Raw genomic sequence first — 21143 nt, 5'->3', positions numbered from 1 at the left:
ATACACAGTTTGGGTTCCGCAAGAGAAAAGGAATTTTTTGCACACAAGGAGCAATTGGCTTCAGTAATCTTGGACATTAAGGGTGCTTTTGATTCAGTTTCCATTGAAATTCTGTCAGACAAACTGCACAGATGTGGACTTTCTGGAATTTTAAATAATTTCTTGTACAATTTGTTGTCAGAAAAGCAAATGTTTTCCCTTGGACAACTGACAACTTCCAGGATTAGCTACATGGGCCTGCCCCAAGCTTCATGTCTCAGCCCTCTTCTTTATAACTTTTATGTCAAAGATATCGACAACTGTTTGGCAGAACAATGCACGCTAAGACAACTTGCAGATGACGGTGTGGTTTCCGTAAGAGGTCCACATGCCGTGGACTTGCAAGGACCATTGCAAAGTTCCTTAGATAACTTGTCCTATTGGGCTAGGAATCTAGGGATCGAATTCTCGCCGCAGAAAACTGAACTGGTAGTGTTTACTCGAAAGCGGTACCCAGCCCAAATGCAACTTAATCTTTTGGGCAGAAACATTACTCAATCATTGTCTTTCAAGTACCTTGGGGTCTGGTTTGATTCGAAGTGCACTTGGAATACCCATATTACGTATTTGAAGCAAAAATGTCAACAGAGGATCAACATTCTCCGTTCAATTTGCGGCACATGGTGGGGTGCTCATCCGGGAGACCTCATAACGCTTTATAAAACAACTATTCTCTCTGTTCTAGAGTACGGCTCTTTCTGCTTTCTCTCGGCAAGAAAATTTCACCTAATAAAATTGGAACGAATTCAATATCGTTGTCTGCGTATTGCTCTTGGCTGTATGCACTCAACGCATAACATGAGTCTCGAGGTTCTGGCAGGAGTAACACCCCTCCAGAACCGTTTCTGGGAGCTCTCTCTCAGAATACTAATCAAATGCGGAGTGACGAACACACTTATAATTGCAAATTTTGAAGAAATTTTTGAGCTGAACACACAATCTCGATTTATGAGAATCTACCACCACTACATATCCTCGGTTATGTGTCTTCCTTGTTATACTCCAGATCGTGCTCACTTCACCAATCGCAGTTCCTCAATTGAATATGATCTGTCCATGAAACAAGTGATTCATGGGATTCCAGATCAACTTCGAACTATTATTATCCCACGTATTTTTACTGAAAAGTACCAACACGTCAATTGCGAGAACAGATATTTTACAGAGGGGTCTCGTCTCAGTGGATCCACTGGCTTCGATGTCTTCAATGAAAACTCTAGCGCCTTCCGCAAACTTCAGGAACCTTGTTCTGTTTATGTTGCCGAGCTGGCAGCAATCAACTTCGCATTGGGGATGATTTCCAACATGCTCGCAGACCATTACATCATCTTCTCGGATAGTCTCAGTTCGATTGAGGCTATTCGGTCGATGAAACCAAGTAGGCACTCATCTTATTTCCTTTCAAAGGTAAGGGAGCAGATGAGTGTGCTGGTCGAAAGATCATATATGATTACCTTTGTATGGGTTCCCTCACATTGCTCAATCCCAGGCAATGAGAAGGCGGACTCTCTCGCAAAGGCGAATTTTATGACAGGCAAATTTCACACGATGAATTTTACCATTTAGTGCGTCAGAGTACCTTTTCGAGTTGGCAAACCGATTGGGACAATGGAAATCTTGGACGGTGGTTACATTCAATTATTCCTAATGTTTCTTCGAGAGCGTGGTTTAAAGGCTTGGGCTTAAGTCGTGACTTCATTCGCGTGATGAGTAGACTTATGTCCAACCACTACTCGCTAGATGCGCATCTCAATAGAATAAACCTCGTGGACAGTAACATATGTCGGTGTGGAAACGGTTACGACGACATCGATCACGCAGTTTGGCAATGTACGGATAATGACGCCGCCAGAGAGTGACTTTTGAATACCCTCGAGGCTCAAGGCAGACAACCCTATATTTCTATCAGAGACGTGTTGGGTACCCGCGATCTCTGCTATATGCAGTCGATTTGTGTTTCTGCAAATGTCTAGTATAAGAATTTAATTCGTTTGTCTTTTGTATCTCTTTATTAGTTTTTGTTTGTTTTGTCCCCCGTCTCGATGAGTCTCATCGTCGCCCACTGGTCACCATAGCCGGTCGAACTCCAGACGAATCTAGAACCACACTACCGTTCATACTGGCTACATCGCTCTGATGAGACAACGAACCCTACCCCAAGCTCCTCCCCTTTTCCTATCCTTCGACAATGTACCCCTCTAACCTCGAGTAAGCCGCGAGTATTCGGCCCAACTCCTACTAGACATAGAATTAAGTGAATTTTGTTACAAACAAAGAACAATGAATTATCGGCTCCTTAAAGCTAACGCGACTGAGCCTTACAAATAAACGAACTAGATAAAAAAGAAAGCAAGCATTCCGAAGCTATTTTCACACATGATAAGCCCCGCTCCAATACATTATCGATGCAAAAATATCATTGATAATGTACTGAAACTTTCAATCAAGCAGTAGTGCAATACTTGATTGACGCGTATTTAGTAAGTTTTGAAATAATCGTCTTGAATTAGATGGATGTTTCCTATCGAGGACAGAGGAACGAAAAGGAAAATAAACTTAGCTCAGTGTAGCTACGCGTAGGTTAGAACAGTCTGCACCACATGCAACGGATAGGAATTTGAAAATTTCCACTTAATGCACTTTTCAACATCACTTCTGTACTTTCAAATTAACACTTTTTAAAAATGAAATTGTAAATTTACAACATTTTCACAAGAACAAAAACGACGCAGCAAAACAAAAACACGTCATTTTCGCAGCGCGGCCTACTTCAATCACCCATTTGTTGACTCTACAAGGAATCACCTTAAATTCATCTAAACAAGTCTTTGGTTCTTTCTGTGCTATCTGAAATTACGTCCAGCCTCGCGTCCAGCTCGCTGGTCAACGCGCGATGTTACGGTTCCCTTGGTAGTGAATGATTTTTAAAAAAATTACATCATATAGCAAGTTGAACATTCCATTAGATCCTAAGTAACATTAACAGATTCTACAGATATACCAACCGTATATGTAGGGGGGGGGGGGGGGGGGGGGTGCGATGAGCTTAGATTTTCTTCGTGTTGGCAACGCGTTACACTTAGTAAAAGAAGCATGTGATACGATGCACGTCGATGCACCGTGTGTTTGATAGTCGAAACCTGGCGGTTACCGGCATGATGATGTGGTCGATAGCGAACTACGATATCCTCGATGCCATGTGGGCATCGACTGAATGTGATGTGTAGTTTATATCCATGGAACCGCAGGAGCTCTTTCACTCCTTCACCATTCGCATTACACTCGGGGCGGTAGAGTTGTCTTCCGATGATTTTCAAAATTTGCTTGTAATATATCTCTGAGGCCAATGTGGGCATTTAGATCCCCCACAATGAGCACATTCGCTCTTTGCTGCTCGTTCATTCCATTAAGGTACTGGGATAGATTTGCTATATCTGGGTCCGCTCTAATCCAGCCGATCTTGCATAGATTAAGAATATGAATAGTTCTTTGCCGAAAATTGGCACACGCAGCATGCAGATGTTATCAGTAACGCGGTGGAATCTGCTCATTCCAATGTAGTCACGATGAACAAGTATTGACGTGCCCCGGCCCATAATTGCTGCTGTTTGCGTTTGTTGGTTTAAGATGAACCAGACGAAATTTGATGTTTGGACTGTGCATGGTGCCATATGCGTTTCATGGAGACAAGCCACTTGTACTATTTGTTCCATTAGACAGTTATCTATGCTATCACGGTCACAGGCCTGCGAGCACCCGGACATATTCCAGCTAGTAGCAACAAAAGTGCAATCTGATACCGGTTATATTTTGCTGAGTTACTTCTTGGGCATCTGTGGAAGGATATCTGAAGAATCCAAATTTGGCCAACGCCCACCAACTTTTCTCAGCTTCCAAATATCTAAAAAAGATGGCTAGTTTCGTGTTTCTTAAATCATGATCAATTCAGCTTTCGGTTGTTTTTTTCCGGTATCTCACCTGCTTTAAACTACATATATAAATTGTGAGACTTAAATAATGCTGTTGCGATCCTGAAAGATAATTTTCTTTTGATGTGACATTCTCCTTCTCCTGATAATGATAAAAAAAAACTGTATGGATGGTGATATCTCTTTAAAAAAACGAGTGGTTGAGATTTAATTCCTACCACTATTGAAAATTATACTAATAAAGCGCAATAGAATGTACATAACCGTGAGAGTATAACCGACAAAGTTTGGAATATACTTACTCTAATGTGTATAAACCCGTTTCACTGGTTGTGGTTTTGGTATCCTATCCCTTCGCATTCTATAAAGAAGCCTTCGTTCTCTTGCCCAGTAACAGTAAACTTTGCCTAGGAAAATCAAAAATAATGAGACGTTTGAGAATACTTGCTGGCACAAACTACAAACCTTAGTCATCATCTCCGCCACGTGGATAGCGGTCTGCGTATGCATTGTGAGCGGTTCGGTTTTGATCCTACTACGACCGTCGGCCAGAGCCATCAGCACTATCAGCATATCTTGCACATGACGATCAACGCACGCTCGCAGTTTGTAGGCCGACTTGATGACGTTGGCGGCTTCCTCACCGGTTCGGAAGGCGTCCTTATTACGGCTCCCCAACGCAGCACCACCCATAACAACGCCAGTAGTGGTTTGGATGCCTAATCTATATGGGATGACACAATTGAGCAACATTTGTACGTATTATTTCAAAGGAACTCATTATATTAACAATTTTTCGTTTTTAAATAAATGTACATGAATCTGTCAAATTACGGAAGTTTCGAAAGTCTTGCCAATGCAGTATTCAAGGGATATATCGACGAAACAGGTGCAATTTGTTACCATACTCACATTACACCAGAGCAATTATCGGAAGCCATATCGACGCTCTCTCTGTACTCTTCAATTTCCATCTCATCGCGATAGATACGTTTCAACATGTTTTTGGCACCATCGGCTAAATCCTTCGCAACCTGCAACGAATCAATGAACAAGTTTTCCTTTTTTGATTATTGCTCTTGCAACATACCTTGATCGGAACAGCTCCGGCCACAAAACTCCACCCGAAGCATCGGTTTATTACACCAAACTCCACCAAGGTGACGGGTCGAAGCGAGCGTACCGGTTTTATGTGAGCCACACAGTGGCCTCCACCTTTCGGGAAGTAACCTCTTCGATACAAATCAAAATCGAACGTAACTCCAAACTTCTCCATATTCGGTCGGAAAATTTCCGTCATAAAGTCAACCTGAGGGGCCATTTCCACGTTGGTTCCTCCCTTGAGATCTAACGTAATTGCTCCTGACCCGAAAATAGACACCGGTAGTGCGGCTTGCATCAGCAAGCTCACACTGCCGGCCGTCTGAACATGAGCTACGAATTTACCCCGTCCAATGTCGCCCGGATGAAACTCAATCTCCATGGAGCCGAGTTCTACGCCACTAACCCGGGCAGTGCAAATATCCCGCAGCAGTTCAATTCCTTTCATATGCTGTGCCATCAGGCCGGGTTTCTTTCGTCCTCCACGGATGTTGAAGACACGGATCGGCTTCTTGCACAGAACGCTAAAACAGAGGGCCATTCGAAGGATTTGACCGCCCTGCCAACAGAGGCGATAGGTTAATAATTTGAAGATTGATGAATTAAACATGGGTCCAATACGCTTACCCCTTCCAGCAGACTGCCGTCAATGTCCATCACTTTCGCCATGATAAAATAAAATGCTGCTAGAAAAGGATTCACCTATTGGTATTTTTGTAATATGGTGGGAAATTCAGAACGAGGATCTTTCCACTGATTGTTTTGTGATGATTCTTAAAGTCAGTGACAGCTGTCTGATGGAGATGATGAATGAAAGCAAACAACACACAAAAAGTTGTAGTCGTCAAAAGAAGGTAATGGAACAAATTTAAAATCTCGCGTAATAATTGAAAACGGTCTATACACGGTAACCAGCTTAAACACATAAATGAGTATAAAAATACACATTTTTTATATTTATATGCAGCTTATCCGACCAACCATTTCATTAATTTTCTTTAATTTTCTATACATCGATCTTCAAAGCCAGTCATAAGAAAAATCGATAGCGATCGTCACCATTTCATGAATAATTGTAAAGATGCTAAAAGTCTAATCGTGAATCGTTTATAAAGATCTTTCTCAATATATTGCTACCAATCGTTACCAATGTTAAAATATCGATTGTGTTGCCAAATCAAAATATCTATTTCGGTCGAGATTTCGGTTGTGAAATCAAAATATCGATACACAACTGCTGATTTTATTTGTGATTTTTTATCTACACAATTTCTAGTTTCGATCCCATGCCATCTGGGGTGTACTGATTTCGTTGTTGGTTGCTAATCCTCGGGTCCACGGCTGCTGTTGATGAGCTTATCAACGACAGGCAAACACACTCAAGTATGTGGTGTATTGAAATTTCTATAAATCTTTTCATACATGAATTCAATATTTATTTGTCATAACCATCAACCAGTCAGCCATGTAGGTGTAATAGAGATCAAAAAGGTATCAATTTTTCTCATTGGGTTCCGAATGCCGAGAATCCCATCACGCATGCTATCACGGGTTATTAAATATATAGACGTAAACTTGAAGAACTACAATGGTAAACATTTGCTGCATCGCGGCCATCGGTCTTCTCGTTCATTTACCGGCAGATTGCTTCTTCCGATGAAATGCCGAATATGTCGATAAATAATATAAACATTTCCATCTGTCACCTGGTGTGTCTCGAACTCTCTTTAACCAGCGATGCAAATCGATAACAAAGAGATTATAAATGTGCATCGATGGCAATCTTTGTTGTTCTTTGTCAAAGTTCAAAGCTACGATGATATCAGTATTTAAATATTTATTGATGAATATTTGTAAAGAATACTAAAGTCCATGTGACATATCGAAATTAAAAGAAATTTAGTTTGGCACCTTTATAGATTACTATCATATGACCGATAAAGAAATAATCTTAAATGTAAGTATCGATCAATAAAGATTTTTAAATGTGTACATCGTAATCATAGAAAATTTAAAGTAAAGAATTGCCGACATAAATCTTTATTTCTGTATAAAGATGAAGAAGTTTCACGAACGGTTGGTCGGGTTAGAAATACTCAGAGGGAGAGATAGGCGGAGAAAACAAAATACAATTCGGCAGCAGGGATTTGTACACTCAAAAAATAAATCACATTTCCAATGGAAAATATCCATTAGAATTTCACATAACTTTCATGTAATCTCATAATTGGGAATCGCACTACAAAATCACATGAACCTTATGTTTCCAATGAAATTTATGTGATTTATCACATAGAATTCATGTGATCATATGAATGTTATGTGAATTTCAGATAAAAATCATTAATTTTGTTATTGGAAAAATATCATGTGCGTTCCCAATGGAAACTATATGAAAACTTTTTTCGGTGTACTTAAATTATCTTGCAACCCTTGCTAGAAGCTAGCATTTCAAATGACTTGTATTTTTGATTCGATTTACGTGCAAAATAATAATTGATTGCATCGCAATATTTCGCACATCTCTTGGTACCATTCATTAACCAACGAAGATCAATTAATCAATAGAGTTAGAATATTGTTTTTGATTACAAAAACTTGTTGAATTTGAGAAGCACACAAAACATAGAGGTGATTGAATTTCTGTTCGTTTGCAATACTCTCAAATTTATTCTAGTAAGAATAAGAAATCCTCGAAAAAAAAGTCTAATAGGAATGTTCTTTTGGCTCAGATTTTGACAGTTAATTTGGCTCAAAACATTATCTCCGCTCATCTCTCCTTCTAGTATTTCTAATGCAGCTGTCAAAAAATATGTAAATTTGGAGATTTTAAAATGTGTAAAATAAATACACATTTTAAGAATGTACACACAAAAAACAAAAACTGTATCAGTAAAAATATTAACAATTCAATTTAAAAGTATCAAAAAATTCGTTATTCTAACTACGAAAATATTTGATACAACAAGGTTGTTTTTAAGTCAAAAGTTAATGAGTAAAGCCACCTTTATCAAAAATGGGTTAACTTTTACTCACAAAAGGGTACTTGACTGTTACCGTGCAAGAGTAGGGTTTGTTTTCGTTTTGTTGTTTATTTTTACTTTAGAATGACAGTTCTTACAGCAAACAAAAAAATTCTCACAGCTAACAAAAAAATTATCTCACTAACACACGCAAATCGCACCAATACGAACCCGCCTGGAGAGGACATTTCTTTTTCTTGTATTGATTTCTACCCATTTCTGTTTAGTTTTAGGTTAGCGTGAGCAAAAAAACGCACAAAATGGGCGAAAACTTCAGGCGCTCCACTAACGACAAGAATATGAGATGAACAGCCAAGTGCAAAAGATCTCCATAACAAAATTAATTAAAAAAAAACTAACGGCAAGAAGTGGATCAAGGGCATCAAGGCACATAAGTTCGGTTGCTTGAAATTGGATAATAATAAATCGTAAGTAATTTTTTAGATAAAATAATTTGCGTAATTGAACCACCGACCCGTGATAGTTTATTTAACGAAGATATTGTTTATTTAACGAAGATATTGTTTATTTAGCCGATGATTTAGCCCTGTTTTTGAGGGATCTTTTGGCAATGTCACTGGCAACCATGTTTCTTCGGGTGTCTCCAACTCGGCTTCAAATGACTTTTATACAGTGCCGCAATGCTGTTGAGAAAATTTGAACGTCAACCGGAACTGAATAAAAATGAAGTGCGCGGCAACATTTTGCAAAAATAAAGCGAAGACGAGAGATGACAGCCCTAATGAATAAATACCATAAACGAACTGTATCCCGGATGGGTAAACTATTCCACAAATGGTTTGGATGATACCCCGAACACGTCGTTAAGCTCTCTTCTATGGTTATTTTTATTAGGGATTCACTCCATGGCAGTATAAATTTTGTCATAATTTATTGTTTTGCTTTTGTTTTTGGTTTCATGTGTAAAACACATTCGAACAACCGCTTTATATTTACCCTACACCGAGGGGCTGTCAACTTGAGTATTTTCGATTCATGTACCCGGCTTGAAAAGATGTATCTTGTATTTTTTTTTTTTTTTGTATTAAGTTTCGTGTATTTCAGTATTAAAGTGTATTCAATTCATTATTGAACGTATTTTTCGCGTACAAATTTTCGAGGTATTTTTTCTGGGTATTTTCCGAAGTGTGTATTTAAAATTCAGCTGATTTATGAAGTTGATCTCCCTGAGATGGCAGAGAATGCAGCCATTTTTGGCGAGATTGGTGGACTATCTCTCAAAAGCTTGTATGAGAGGTACGCGGATCGACCACATGAGTTTAGTTTCATATGGAGGGGGAGATTCTGTACATTCTGGATCTTGCGGATATTCCCAACAAACATTGCAAGCTGAGTAACAGCCTATTCAGGCAAAAATATGCTTCTTCAGCTAAAAAAATAGCTTATTCAGCTCAAATTGTTTGTTGGGTTGTGCGAAAAAATGGTATCAAACCGTTTTAAAAGCACATAAAAAGGTGCGAATCAGAGCGCGAATGCATCTTGGGTCCACAGAGGAACAAGACGACGAATTTGATGGCCACAAGGAAAAACTCCGAATGAAGATTGAAGCCCATTTCACTAATCCGTAAGTATACAGAAGGGTGGAATTAAAATGAAATTCGCGAATTTAGAATGCACTACTTGTGCCAATCTTGTACCAAAAAAGTTGTTTTGACCAGGGCTGGCAAATGTCATTTTCAATTAAAGATCTCACGCGATATTTACAGAGATACTTCTGTCACTATCATTGGATGAGAAAACGATGACAGAGATTTTCTTCAAAATCTCATCGAATTTTTTGGCATGACAGAACGTGACAGTGCTGTGATCATCGTGATTACTAGCTTATATATTGCTATTAAAGTTACTTGTACCAAGGAATTCGTAAACATATATTCACTCTACACAGCAAAAAACTACAAGGGACAGTCCTATGGGGTTGTACGCAATGGTTACGTAGGACTACGTGGGCTTATATAATACATCTTATTTGTTAACTGCAGCAGGAGCTTGTGTTTTGTGTAGGAATAGGAATTTGAGCGGGGTTCTCTCTGTTTATACTCTTTAGTATGACGCGCTTGACATAGATGCCCCACAGCGACTGATTCCGATCAATAGTGGTGTGGCTTCTTCCTCCTTCTATGGATGCTCATGACGGCTTCAGCTCGCTGCTTGCAGGCAGCCTTTCGTTGTGTACTGGAGATCACCACAACTCACCACACCACACGGTGATTGAATAAACACCGTTTGGTGAGACCGGATGGAATTCAATTTTGAAATCTGTGTTAGGGAAATCGCTTTTCGCAGGCAATTGGTGATAATTTTAATTCTCATAGCAACAGTTGCAAATTCGTGCAACTTTCAATAGTGACAATTTGAAAAACTGACAAAGTCTTAATTTTAACAAATTGGTAGAAAAAATTCCTATCGATTGGCGAATTAAGAATTAAAATCAATCATCTCTGGATCAAAATCAGACCACGACCGACTTTGTTTTTTTTTAAATTGCACCCCTACTGTAACCTTGAAGTACATGGTATATTAGATTTAAACATATCTAGATAAAGCTGGAATTAGGCATAACAGTTTTTGTAAACAATGGCTTCTTTCTACGATTTTTAGGAATTCAAGGCATGCCTACGCAAACCAACATTACTGTCGGGTAGGGAAAGTCTTACCCTACCTGATGGTGATGTTGATTTGCGTGGGCGAGCCTTGACTTTCAAGACATCATCGATAGAAGTCATTGTTTACAAAAGCTGTTATGCCCTAATTCCAGCTCTATCTTGCTATGGGAACTGACATCCGATTGATGACCTTGACAGATGTCCAGAAAATACTCTTTATTTATGGTGGTCCGTTTTGTCGAGATGGTTGAGTAATGCTGAACTATTACGGTGTTAAACACAGTTGAGGCTGGTAAGCTGTATGATGCCGACATAGATGGCCCACAGCGACTCACGAAGAGCTAATGATTCCGATCGATAGCGGTGCGGCTTCTTCCTCCTTCTATGGATGCTCATATGGGCTGCAGCTCGCTGCTTGCAGACAACCTTTCGTTGTGTACTGGAAAACAATGTTCAACGCCACGCGCCGAAAGCACTGCTGCTGCTGCTGCTGATGCCGACGACCGGACACCACCACACACGGTTGGAACGGCCAGCCTTGATAGCTAGCTGCTCACGGCGAGCCATTCGTTGTATACCGAAGAACACCACCACTCACCACGAGGTGATTGAATAAACACCATTTGGTGAGACCGGATGGAATTCAACTTTGAAATCTGTGTAAGGGAAGTCGCTTTTCGCAGGCAATCGGTAATAATTTTCATTCGTGCAATTTTCAATACTGACATTTAGAAAAACGATAAAGTCTTAAATTCAACAGATGCGTCGAAATATTTCTGATCGATTGCTGATAAAATTATTGAAATTGGTCCAGAGGCAGCTGAGTTATTAACGTTCAAAATCTTTCATAATTTTGTTACATGTTCCATTTTTGTTTTTCACAAAGTGTACCCCCATATAGAAATCACAGACGTAGTCCTACGTCAAAAAAAGTTGTTGAATATTACATCGAAACTGCTGCAACTAGGTCAATCCATCGGTTGTGTAATATCACATTGTACGATGTACATCGATTTTGCGAACAAAATTACATCCATTGATGTAATATTGTATCTGCTATTTGCTATTACATCATTATTTCATACATCAGCTTGAATTACGTTGATCGATATTACATTTTTTTTTGCTGTGTACCGATTACATAAATAAATTGCTTAAATTCATCTAAATCAGTTAGAAATGTTGATGTCAAAGCTGCATAAGAATTATTCTCATGAGTGCTTGATCATTGGAATGATCGGTCGTTTGGTCTCGTGATAGTGAGAGGACCTGTTTTCTCTTTGTCACATGATAGCCATGATATTTACACACAAAGAAAAATCATTGCTAAAATTTAAAAAAAAAAACATTAATAGAATTAAAAGTTCGCATTGGTTCTTTTTGGTAGAAAGCGGTTGACTTTCAAAACAAAAGTCAGCCAACTGTTAAATCAAAAATTGTTCGCTCTATACTTTTAAAAGTTAAAACTTTCAAAATAAATTGTGATACTGTCAAATTAAAAGCACGGCAGTGATGGAATTAAAATCAGGTTCATTTCAATTCAAGACGAAGTTTTGGTTTGAAAATGTGATATAGTTAAAACGATAAGTAACATTTTGAAATAAAAAACACACATTTTTACCGTAATAACATCTTTATTCATTTTAAATTCTAAATAATATTTAATTTAAGGTTTTTAGATATTAGAAAAAAAGATCAAAATACATTTATTATCCATTTCCTTTACAAATAATTAAGCGTTATGCAATAAGATTCACGGAGAGACACATATTCACATCCCGTCAAGTGACGGCCGATACGAGGAACACAAAATCTGGACACTGGCAAGGCAAGCTTGATATTGTTTTCCATTTCGCAATCTGTAAATCTTATGCCGCAGCTTCATAAAGTACCAACAGGTGACGGGTTTTACGGGCAGCTGGTTCTCGTCCTTCTCCCGATCAAAGTTTAATTTTCCTTTTTCGTTATTATTCAGTAGGGCTTGATCCTTCTCCAACAGGAATTTGATAAGGTCTATACCGAAAACTGTGTCAACTTCGTCCTGGTAGATTCCATAGCCTGATAAAAAAAATAATCTAAAAATCCAATAACAATAACAATGAAAATAGTGTACTTACCATTTGGAATGCCAATTTCACGTGGGTCTTTACATAGCAGCAAATAATGTCGGAATATCCAACAAAGAAAACTTCAGTGTCTGGTATCCTACAGAAGAATCCTGACTCTTGTTGTAACTTCAGAGCTGGATTTCATGTTCACAGCGGCCAGACTAGCAGAAAAGGCGGCATATGATATGTCAGTGCAGCCAGTAAAAACATCGCTGAGGGGTACTTTTGACAGTTTTACAACTTTTGTTTTAAAAATATGTACTTTTAAAACCACGAATCAAAAGTAAAAGAAAAACTTTCAATTAAAAAAACTAACTTTTATTTTGAATATTTTTGCTGTTGAATCTACAAATTTTGGGAAACTTTTAATTTGAAAATGCACTATTTTTATAAATACAATTTTCGTTGTTTGTGTGTACCAGCTCTGGTTTTGACCGACTTCGGTAATGTGACACTGATCATCCTAAAATCCAAGTTGCAACCTCTGGGAAGGTGTGTGCTCTAGGGGCATCCCACTCTAAACTTCATACCTAATATCAATAAAATATTTGTAAATCCCGCGTAAGTATTCTTAAGTATTTTTAAGTATTTTAAACCATGGCTATACATTTCCATCGAAGTAACACTTATTTTTTGATGACCGGTTGCTAGTGCATGTGTTTGTTGTTGACTTGTTGTTGTCGATCGTCTTGTATTATACAAATAGGAGTGTTAAGTATTTTTATTATGAGTATAAGTTAGTATTATTTAATTTATATTTTTCAGCGATTCAGCTTATAAAAATGCTTCAAGGGCTGGTTACAAAGAATGATGTTTTCAGTACAAGTTTAACGGTGTTTACCGATCGACTGAACTCAAAATGTGTATTGGCTCACATATACCCTCTCGATGCACTAAGATCCTGCGATGATGAGTATTGTTATATTCAGATATGAGCGTGCGGAGCAAAATTTGCGATGACATGGGAGAGACAACTAGTACTTTTCTCTCTCTCTCTCTCTCTCTCCCTCGCGTATCTTCACAAAATCTCGCCTTGCGCGTGAAACATCGCTCAGGACGGAATTCACCTTATTTCTAAACATGTTAATTACCGTTGAACTACCTAGCAGCGAATCATCTGACTACGATTTTGTTTTTGCAGTATCGAGGATCTGAAGCCGTGAAAACGTGTTGCAGGCCTGAGCAAATGCAGGAAGAAAAGTTTGTCAATCTACCGGGTGTTAAATGGGAATGATTGTGATTCGTTTCTGACCAGAAGCTTTTAGCCCTTTTGACTCTTCTTTTGAATAGACTATTATAATGTTTATTTTGAAAAATAAATGCAATTATTATATCTCATTGAACACAATGTTTTACTTGATTAAATTATACTTAGGAAAATAAAGAAAACTAAATCCGTTCATTTAAATAATTCTGACTATGTTACTTATACTGTGTCTAGTGATAGTATGGTCACATGGTTTCATACATCCAATTATGTTCTTATCAGGCATTGTCATAGTCACATAGCTAAGAACAGAGCGGAAAAAGAATAACACAAAATTCACTATTAGATTGGTTATACAAATGATGGAACTCGAACGAGCAACAACAAAAGGTTACAAGGAATTAATTCTTTCTGGTACATGGTGAACAGATTACACCGAAAATGGACACCTATAGCTGTTCACGCTCCTAATCAAATTAATGCGAATTGTTTAACAAATTAACCAATATCCACACGAAACGCCTGACATTGGATAAACAAGCAAATCAAATTGACATAGCAACCAAGAAAATAAACTAACGCTAGATATTTCTTAAGTATTTTTAAGTATTTTTGGGTATCTTAGATATCACTGAGATTTTTATATGTATATTAGGAAAAATACAAAGTTTAGAGTGGGATAGTGTGTGCTCATACAATATCTTCCATAGAAAATGTAAAGTGCAGTTAATTAATCATGTTTTGTTGTTTTTCACATCATCCACATCCAGAGGGCCAGTCCCTTCGAATGTATGGGAATGGTAGGAAACCATTTGGAAATGCAAGGAAATTTTCAGTTTTTATTCATTATCGTCTTTATGGGCAATTTTAGATGCACAAAAATTGCACGAGTACATTACTATGGTGATAAACGAGGGGGGCGACACATCTAAATCTCCATTTTAGATGCTCAATAAATCTCACACTAGCGAATAAATCTTTGAAAAATCTTCTTTCATTTCTGGCATCTACTTGCATCGCGCATCATCTTTTTGCAGGAAATCTTCAAAATCGTGATAAATCTTCTTTCTATCTACTCAGCGTACGCACAGCTAGCCACAGCAAAACACAATATTTCCTGCATCGTAGATAGAGTCGTCCCCCTCGCTCAAAAACCGTGCTGCTGTTTTGGCGGAAATTTTCTTTGCGCGTATCTATCAACGTCTCTGGCATTTACATGCCCCTCGGATTAACTTGAATTTTTTTTTCGTGAGGGAAGAAGGTATACCGGACAACCTATTTTCGAATATACGAACTATAGTGATAATTTTTGAAGTTTTCGCAACTGTCATGCAGTTTCAGTTTTTCCGACAGCTGGCGGCTTTTTGTTGGAAAATCGCAAAAACGCTTTGCTGCATCTGCGTCTGTCCGTCTGCATGGTCTGCCTGCGTCTGTTCCACGAATTTTCGTTATCATCGTCGGATTGAAGAAACGTTTTTAGTGACTCACCAGCATAGTAACAATTCGCTTGTCGTTAGTATCTCGCGTTCGCAAGTGCAAAGAAAATAGAAGGTAGTGTGTGCGGTTGTGTACTTTTCTTCTATAAATCAGGGTTTTTTGCTCCTGTGGGGGTTAGGAAGAGCGTTATTGGATTCACTTGCTAAATGCCGAGAGTTTCTGCGTGCGTCGCTTCCATTTCATTCGCACTTTCCCTGTCGTTTGAAATTCGTCCTAAAAATAATCATTTTCAAGTGCCGAAAACGTTGGCTTGAGCTCTCTCGGTGTTCGAGAAGATCTCCCGATCTCGACAACTGAGCCACTTTTCCTTGGAAAGCCGTCCGCCAGTGGTGTTAGTCACTATTTCAACTTCAGTCGCAGTCACCGCCTGTAGTGTAGCCGACCGATCAATAATAATTTGCGAATTATTCCCTTGTGCATTTTTCTTACATTGGTCCTTCTCGTCCCTTCGTTTGTAGCCCTAATCGCGCGAGTGTGTGATTCCTACATTACCTGAAAAAAATGGCCAACAAAGTCGAAGAAGTACGAACGTGCATTGATAATTCGCTGAAGGATGATACCAAGCCGTGGACGAAGGCCTTCAAGCTGGCCGAGGAGAAAACCGGCGTCCCAAGGCTATACATTTTCCTGGGTAAGTCTCTATAGTCTATTAGTAGATGATCATAAGTGGACAGGAGAAGCATGAAGCATAGATGGGAACGGGATGGGTAATTGATATAAATAAATTTTATCCCGTCTGCTTTGAGGTTAAAGCATTAGATATTATTTAATGGTGTAACAATGGCAGTGAACTTTTTTCCTGCATTTTCATATATTGCACACTGTGATTGATCAAGGTGTTCCCATGCAGCCCGGAATAGCTATATAATATGCTGCCATATCACCACACATCTATCTTACTGAAACAGCTTGGAAATGCATTGTATAGGTGTGCGGAAAATTGCTTCTAGTTGCATCATTACGCTAGGTAAATTGATTGACGTCGCAAGTGGAAAGGCGACCTTTAATCCGGTACCGGTGGCTGGCTGAATGCGACGCACATATAAACTATTATAGCTATTGCTATTTATTACTACTACTACTACTACCACCACCACCATGAATCAGAATCAGGTGAATTGCATTATTGTCGGTTGTCGCGTTTAGTAGTTTCCTTCGGAACTATAAACTGGCAGAAGTCAGAGACGTTGATAGAGACGCGCAAAGAAAATTTCTGTCAAAACAGCAGCACGGTTTTGATGGATCTTTTAGCAATGTCACTGACAACCATGTTTCTTCGAGTGGCTTCAAATGACTTTCTCATACAGTGCCGCAATACTGGTGAGAAAATTTAAACGCTCAAACGGAACTGAATAAAAATGTAGTGCAATCATTTTTATTACCATAAAACCAAATAAAACGTTCCGATTCGAAATTGTTTTTAAATAAATAAATAAATAACAGATATCAAATATTTCGTGAAAATAATTGACCACTTTGTCAAGCAGTTTTGGCGTGACTTTCTACCACTACCAGGGATTTCACAAAACTGGACCAACTAATTTTTATTTTTTTTTATGAAACGCACAAATGTTGGCTACTTTTCTCGTGATCCTAGAAGAAAAATCTCAAAATAATGTTTTATTTCAAAGTTTGAGTGGTAGTAAACGTCATTTCAGTGCTAACATTTGAAAACGGCGCAAAAGCCATTTGTAAACAAATGGTTTGTGGGCCCTTTACTCTCTACCCGAAGAACGCCCACGCAAACCAACAGCATCGTCAGGAAGGGGAAAATTTCCCCTACCCGATGTTGCTGTTGTGTCGCGTGAGTGTACTTCAAGTAGTGAGTAAAGGGCCCACAAACCATTTGTTTACAAATGGCTTTTGTGCCGTTTTCAAATGTTAGCACTGATTTTAACTGCTCGAATGAAGTGAATTATTAAACACTTAATCATTGAGAACAATACTCCTTTCTGGTGAATTGAGCGAACAGTAATGTTTATTTACTTTGCACGTTTGGTTCAGCCTTTGACGGTTCGTTGGGTTCTTCTTGCTTCACTCTAAGCGTGTCTTTATTCAACGCCTCTGGCAGAAGCCACACAAATTTATTTGTTCTATACATGTTGTACAGTGCTAAAAATTCCTATAAGCACATGGTAATTTTTCTGATTTTTTTTTTTCGATTCAAAGGATAAATACTGTATGTTATACTAATTGTTTACGGTAGTGGTTTATGAGATGCGTATCCTGATAAAAATAACCGTAAAAGATAGCTTAACGACGTATTCGGGGTATCATCGAAATCATTTGTGGGATAGTTTACCCATCTGGTATACAGTTCGTTTATGGTACACTGGAGTCGCTTTTTACGCGGTTTTTTTTACACGGTCTTTTTTACGCGGATTTCGGAATTTACGCGGTTTTTTTTTTTTCACGCGGATTCCGGAATTTACGCGGGACGTATCACCCGCGTACGTAAACACTTTTTTGGGATTTTAAAACCCCCCATAATTGTAAAACTTGGTAATATTTAACAAAACTCCCCTTCCCACCATTTGTAAGATCTCTTACATTGAATATTTGTATAGTTTGTATATGACTTGTTCATGCTTGCGTAATATCGACGGTAAAGCCGCGGCCAGGGTAGACGTGGCACGCGACACGACGCGATGCGACTCACGCAAGGAATAATAATAAATAATAAAATTCTTTTGAATTGGTCGCGAATCGCGTCTACCCTGGCCATACCCTAAGCATGCATAAGGGCGTAAACGGGATGATCGATTCTCTTCGTCGATTTTCTCTTTTGTTAATAACTCGCTAGAATTAACGTTTCTCGGTGCGTTTGCTGTTGCTTTTGATAGCCAATACAACCTGTTACAACTTTCCAATGAACAAATTCTAGAGAAATGTTTCGCTTAGCTGTAGCAATGCAAAGAGAAAATCGATGAAGAGAATCGATCATCGCGTATACTGCCGCTATTCGCATAACAGTCCCATTTCCTATGGATTTCCTATCTACATAGGACTGTTACGCGAATAGAGGCAGTATACGCCCTTATGCATGCTCACTGTCGATATATTTCTGAGACCCCCGCCCCTAATTACCTTATTATTAAATAACCCCATCAAAGTCTACTAGGTTTTGTTAGAGTCGGTGTATAATGAGTCACGCCAAGAGAAAAACAGTTGAACTCGCATCACGGATTTCGAAAGATTCCCTTTCTTTTAACTTGGCAACAGAGGATTTATACATCAACTTCAAATGACTTCTAGCGAGAAAAAAATAGCGGCTGTAGTAAATCATTATATCAGTGATTTGGTTAAAAAATTATCTTATCAAAAAATAGTAGAAATTCTCATTACTGATCATTACCAAACGTATCCCATGACAATTTAATGCGCAGTGCGTGATTATGATCATTTCTTCGATTATATTTTATATTTTATTGTAATACCTTTCGCGGACCTTTCATAGCATCGTAATGTTTGTTTACTTTGCACGATAGGTAGCCGGTTTGACAGTTCAATAGGTAGACTTGGCTTCACTCTTGGCGTGACTCATTATACACCGACTCGAGGTTTTGTGTTTAAGGTGTTTCGCTGTGAGATCCTTATTCTCGTAACCACTAACTAACTACAAACAAACTAAGTGTACATATATCAGCTTCCTCGAAACGTAACACATTGAAACTGTTAAGTAGCAATTTAAGATGAAATATGAGGCATTAATTTAATTTCCGAGATTTGTGTAATTGAAAATTCGAAGTGGAAGTGCATGTATAGCCAACATGGCGGCAATTTATGGACTCTACAAGGAATCACCTTAACCCTTCAGCGTCCATACGGGAACCGTGAAAGTAAACTCATTTCTATTTAGGGTGCGAACCATTTGCAGAGTTAAATTTATGTCGTGGTTAAAAGTGACATTTCGAAAGTTATTCTCTATGTTCGAAAATCCCTGTGCTGCCGATCGACCAATTTTCGAGAAGAACTCAACCACGATTGTCAAAATTTAACTTCTTGTCGAACATAAATAACCACGCTCGGGTAGCAGGGTTAATCAATAACTTTCTATCTGTCAAATTTTAACCAAAAGTTTAAAAAAAATCCACCAAATAGTTCAGAACCTTAACCTTGCTATTTGGGACTAATACGTGTTTTCAAAAATTAGGTGAATGATATATTGCTATTGAACCTACTACCAATTAATTTGTTTTGAAACAATTATAAATTTAGGACTAAAATACAGGATGCTCACTACACACTTCGAAATTATTACGAATAGCTGAAGGTTCGGTAAAACTTTGAACCTCATTTCAATAGCTGTTTCATAAATTATAATTTCAAAACACTATCAGCCTTGGTTAATAATCGAGTAATCATTTCTAAGTGTGAATATCCCACCTGTTCAGTATGCCTCTCCTACTACAAAATACGATTTTTACACCCAAATCAAAACAGGTGTCACCTCTAGGTGACAATAGGCGCTGGAGGGTTGATATCAGGGTGAGGAAGGATAGCAGCCTGAGCAAAGTTAGAGATCAAATTGAAATCAGAATTTGCTGTTATGATGTAACTTATTTTGAATACTCCATTTGATCTCATTTTGGTTGACTTAACGGTTAACACAGCAAAAATGAGATCAACATTTTACACTGTTGCATCAAATGGAAAGCTAATTCTGCTTTCAATGAAATCAATTTGATTACTGATTTTGCATTCATAATGTTTGACTGAATACGGGCCTGTCGTAAATGGTTAGCATCCATGCTTATCACACTGAAAGATTTGAGCTCAAATGTCACCTCGGGCTTGTCACGAATGACCTAAAATGTGTTAAACAAAACAAATGAACAATAATCGTTAGTTTAACGACAGATGAACTTAAATCAAATTTTAAACAAGATATTAACAGCAGAACTTCAAGTTAAGTTGCTTTAATTTAAAAAGTCTTGACTGCATAATGAAAGCACAATATGATATCAGATTTCTGTCTCGACAATTGAAATCAAAATGAGTTTTCATTATGATAGGAACTGCAAACTTTAATATCGATTTGCTTTCATTTTGTTAACCGACTTTGCGCGGGAGGTCACTGTTTAGTGGCTAGGTCCAGAGCTTAAAATTATTGACTGCCTAAGCTGAGTGTGAAAGCACTGCACTATTCAATCCATTACTCTGTGCAGACCGTTTGTACCAAAAACAAAACATTCAGTAACTCACGAGCAGGCGACGCACACCGCTTGCCTTCGTTCACACAGCATGTAATTAAGTCATTTTTCCATAGAAAATGTACGCTCAGTCACTCAAAACAAGTATTGGGTACCATCACGGAAGAATAAACGTGCTGAATGAGCTACTGACTGAGTGCTCGGCTGTCAGTGACTCGTTTACCTCTGAATCATTCAGACTCTCACGAGGCAGTGAATGATGAGGCAGATGGCAGTTCATATTCTTATCAAAATGACTCAATGAACCTGACTGTTTTGCGCACTGGTCTTGCACATATTCATGTGTCAATTTACCCTGCACACTTAGAAGAAATCATGTAAATTTAGGTGCTCTGGCTAGGTCACTATTCCGTTGTCAGTCACTAAACAATCACTTTTTGACGACCTACACACTTAAAT

The 21143-nt window shown here is 38.4% G+C and overlaps 2 protein-coding genes across 2 annotated transcripts in view; one reads left to right on the top strand and one right to left on the bottom strand.

Moving 5' to 3' along the window:
• Positions 1-4174: 4174 nt before the first annotated feature.
• Positions 4175-5805, bottom strand: Rtca (RNA 3'-terminal phosphate cyclase). The gene is made up of 5 exons (XM_065219468.1): positions 5697-5805; positions 5059-5628; positions 4881-5002; positions 4434-4692; positions 4175-4375 (listed from the first exon to the last, which is right to left on the bottom strand). The coding sequence occupies exons 1-5, from the start codon at positions 5736-5738 to the stop codon at positions 4292-4294; spliced, it is 1077 nt and encodes a 358-aa protein (XP_065075540.1). The 5' UTR covers positions 5739-5805; the 3' UTR covers positions 4175-4291.
• Positions 5806-15451: 9646 nt separating this feature from the next.
• ReepB (Receptor expression enhancing protein B) overlaps positions 15452-21143 on the top strand; it is a 29545-nt gene continuing 23853 nt past the window's right edge. The window contains exons 1-2 of the mRNA XM_065219574.1: positions 15452-15585; positions 15990-16162. Coding sequence (XP_065075646.1) covers positions 16033-16162 — 130 coding nt within the window. The 5' untranslated portion in view covers positions 15452-15585; positions 15990-16032. The remainder of the gene's footprint in view (positions 15586-15989; positions 16163-21143) is intronic.

Source organism: Ochlerotatus camptorhynchus, unplaced genomic scaffold (genome assembly GCF_037179485.1).
Source record: "Ochlerotatus camptorhynchus isolate MF236.1 unplaced genomic scaffold, CSIRO-AGI_Acam_v1.1 ptg000105l, whole genome shotgun sequence".
Classification (NCBI taxonomy): domain Eukaryota; kingdom Metazoa; phylum Arthropoda; class Insecta; order Diptera; family Culicidae; genus Ochlerotatus; species Ochlerotatus camptorhynchus.
This window is presented reverse-complemented; position numbering and strand designations above follow the sequence as displayed.

Coding starts and splice junctions, on each gene's coding strand:
- Rtca (XM_065219468.1), bottom strand. CDS start 5,738: ATGGCGAAAGTGATGGACATTGACGGCAGTCTGCTGGAAGGG. Junction 5,629..5,696: donor ACGGCAGTCTGCTGGAAGGG/GTAAGCGTATTG, acceptor CTCTGTTGGCAG/GGCGGTCAAATCCTTCGAAT. Junction 4,693..4,880: donor GATAATTGCTCTGGTGTAAT/GTGAGTATGGTA, acceptor CATCCCATATAG/ATTAGGCATCCAAACCACTA.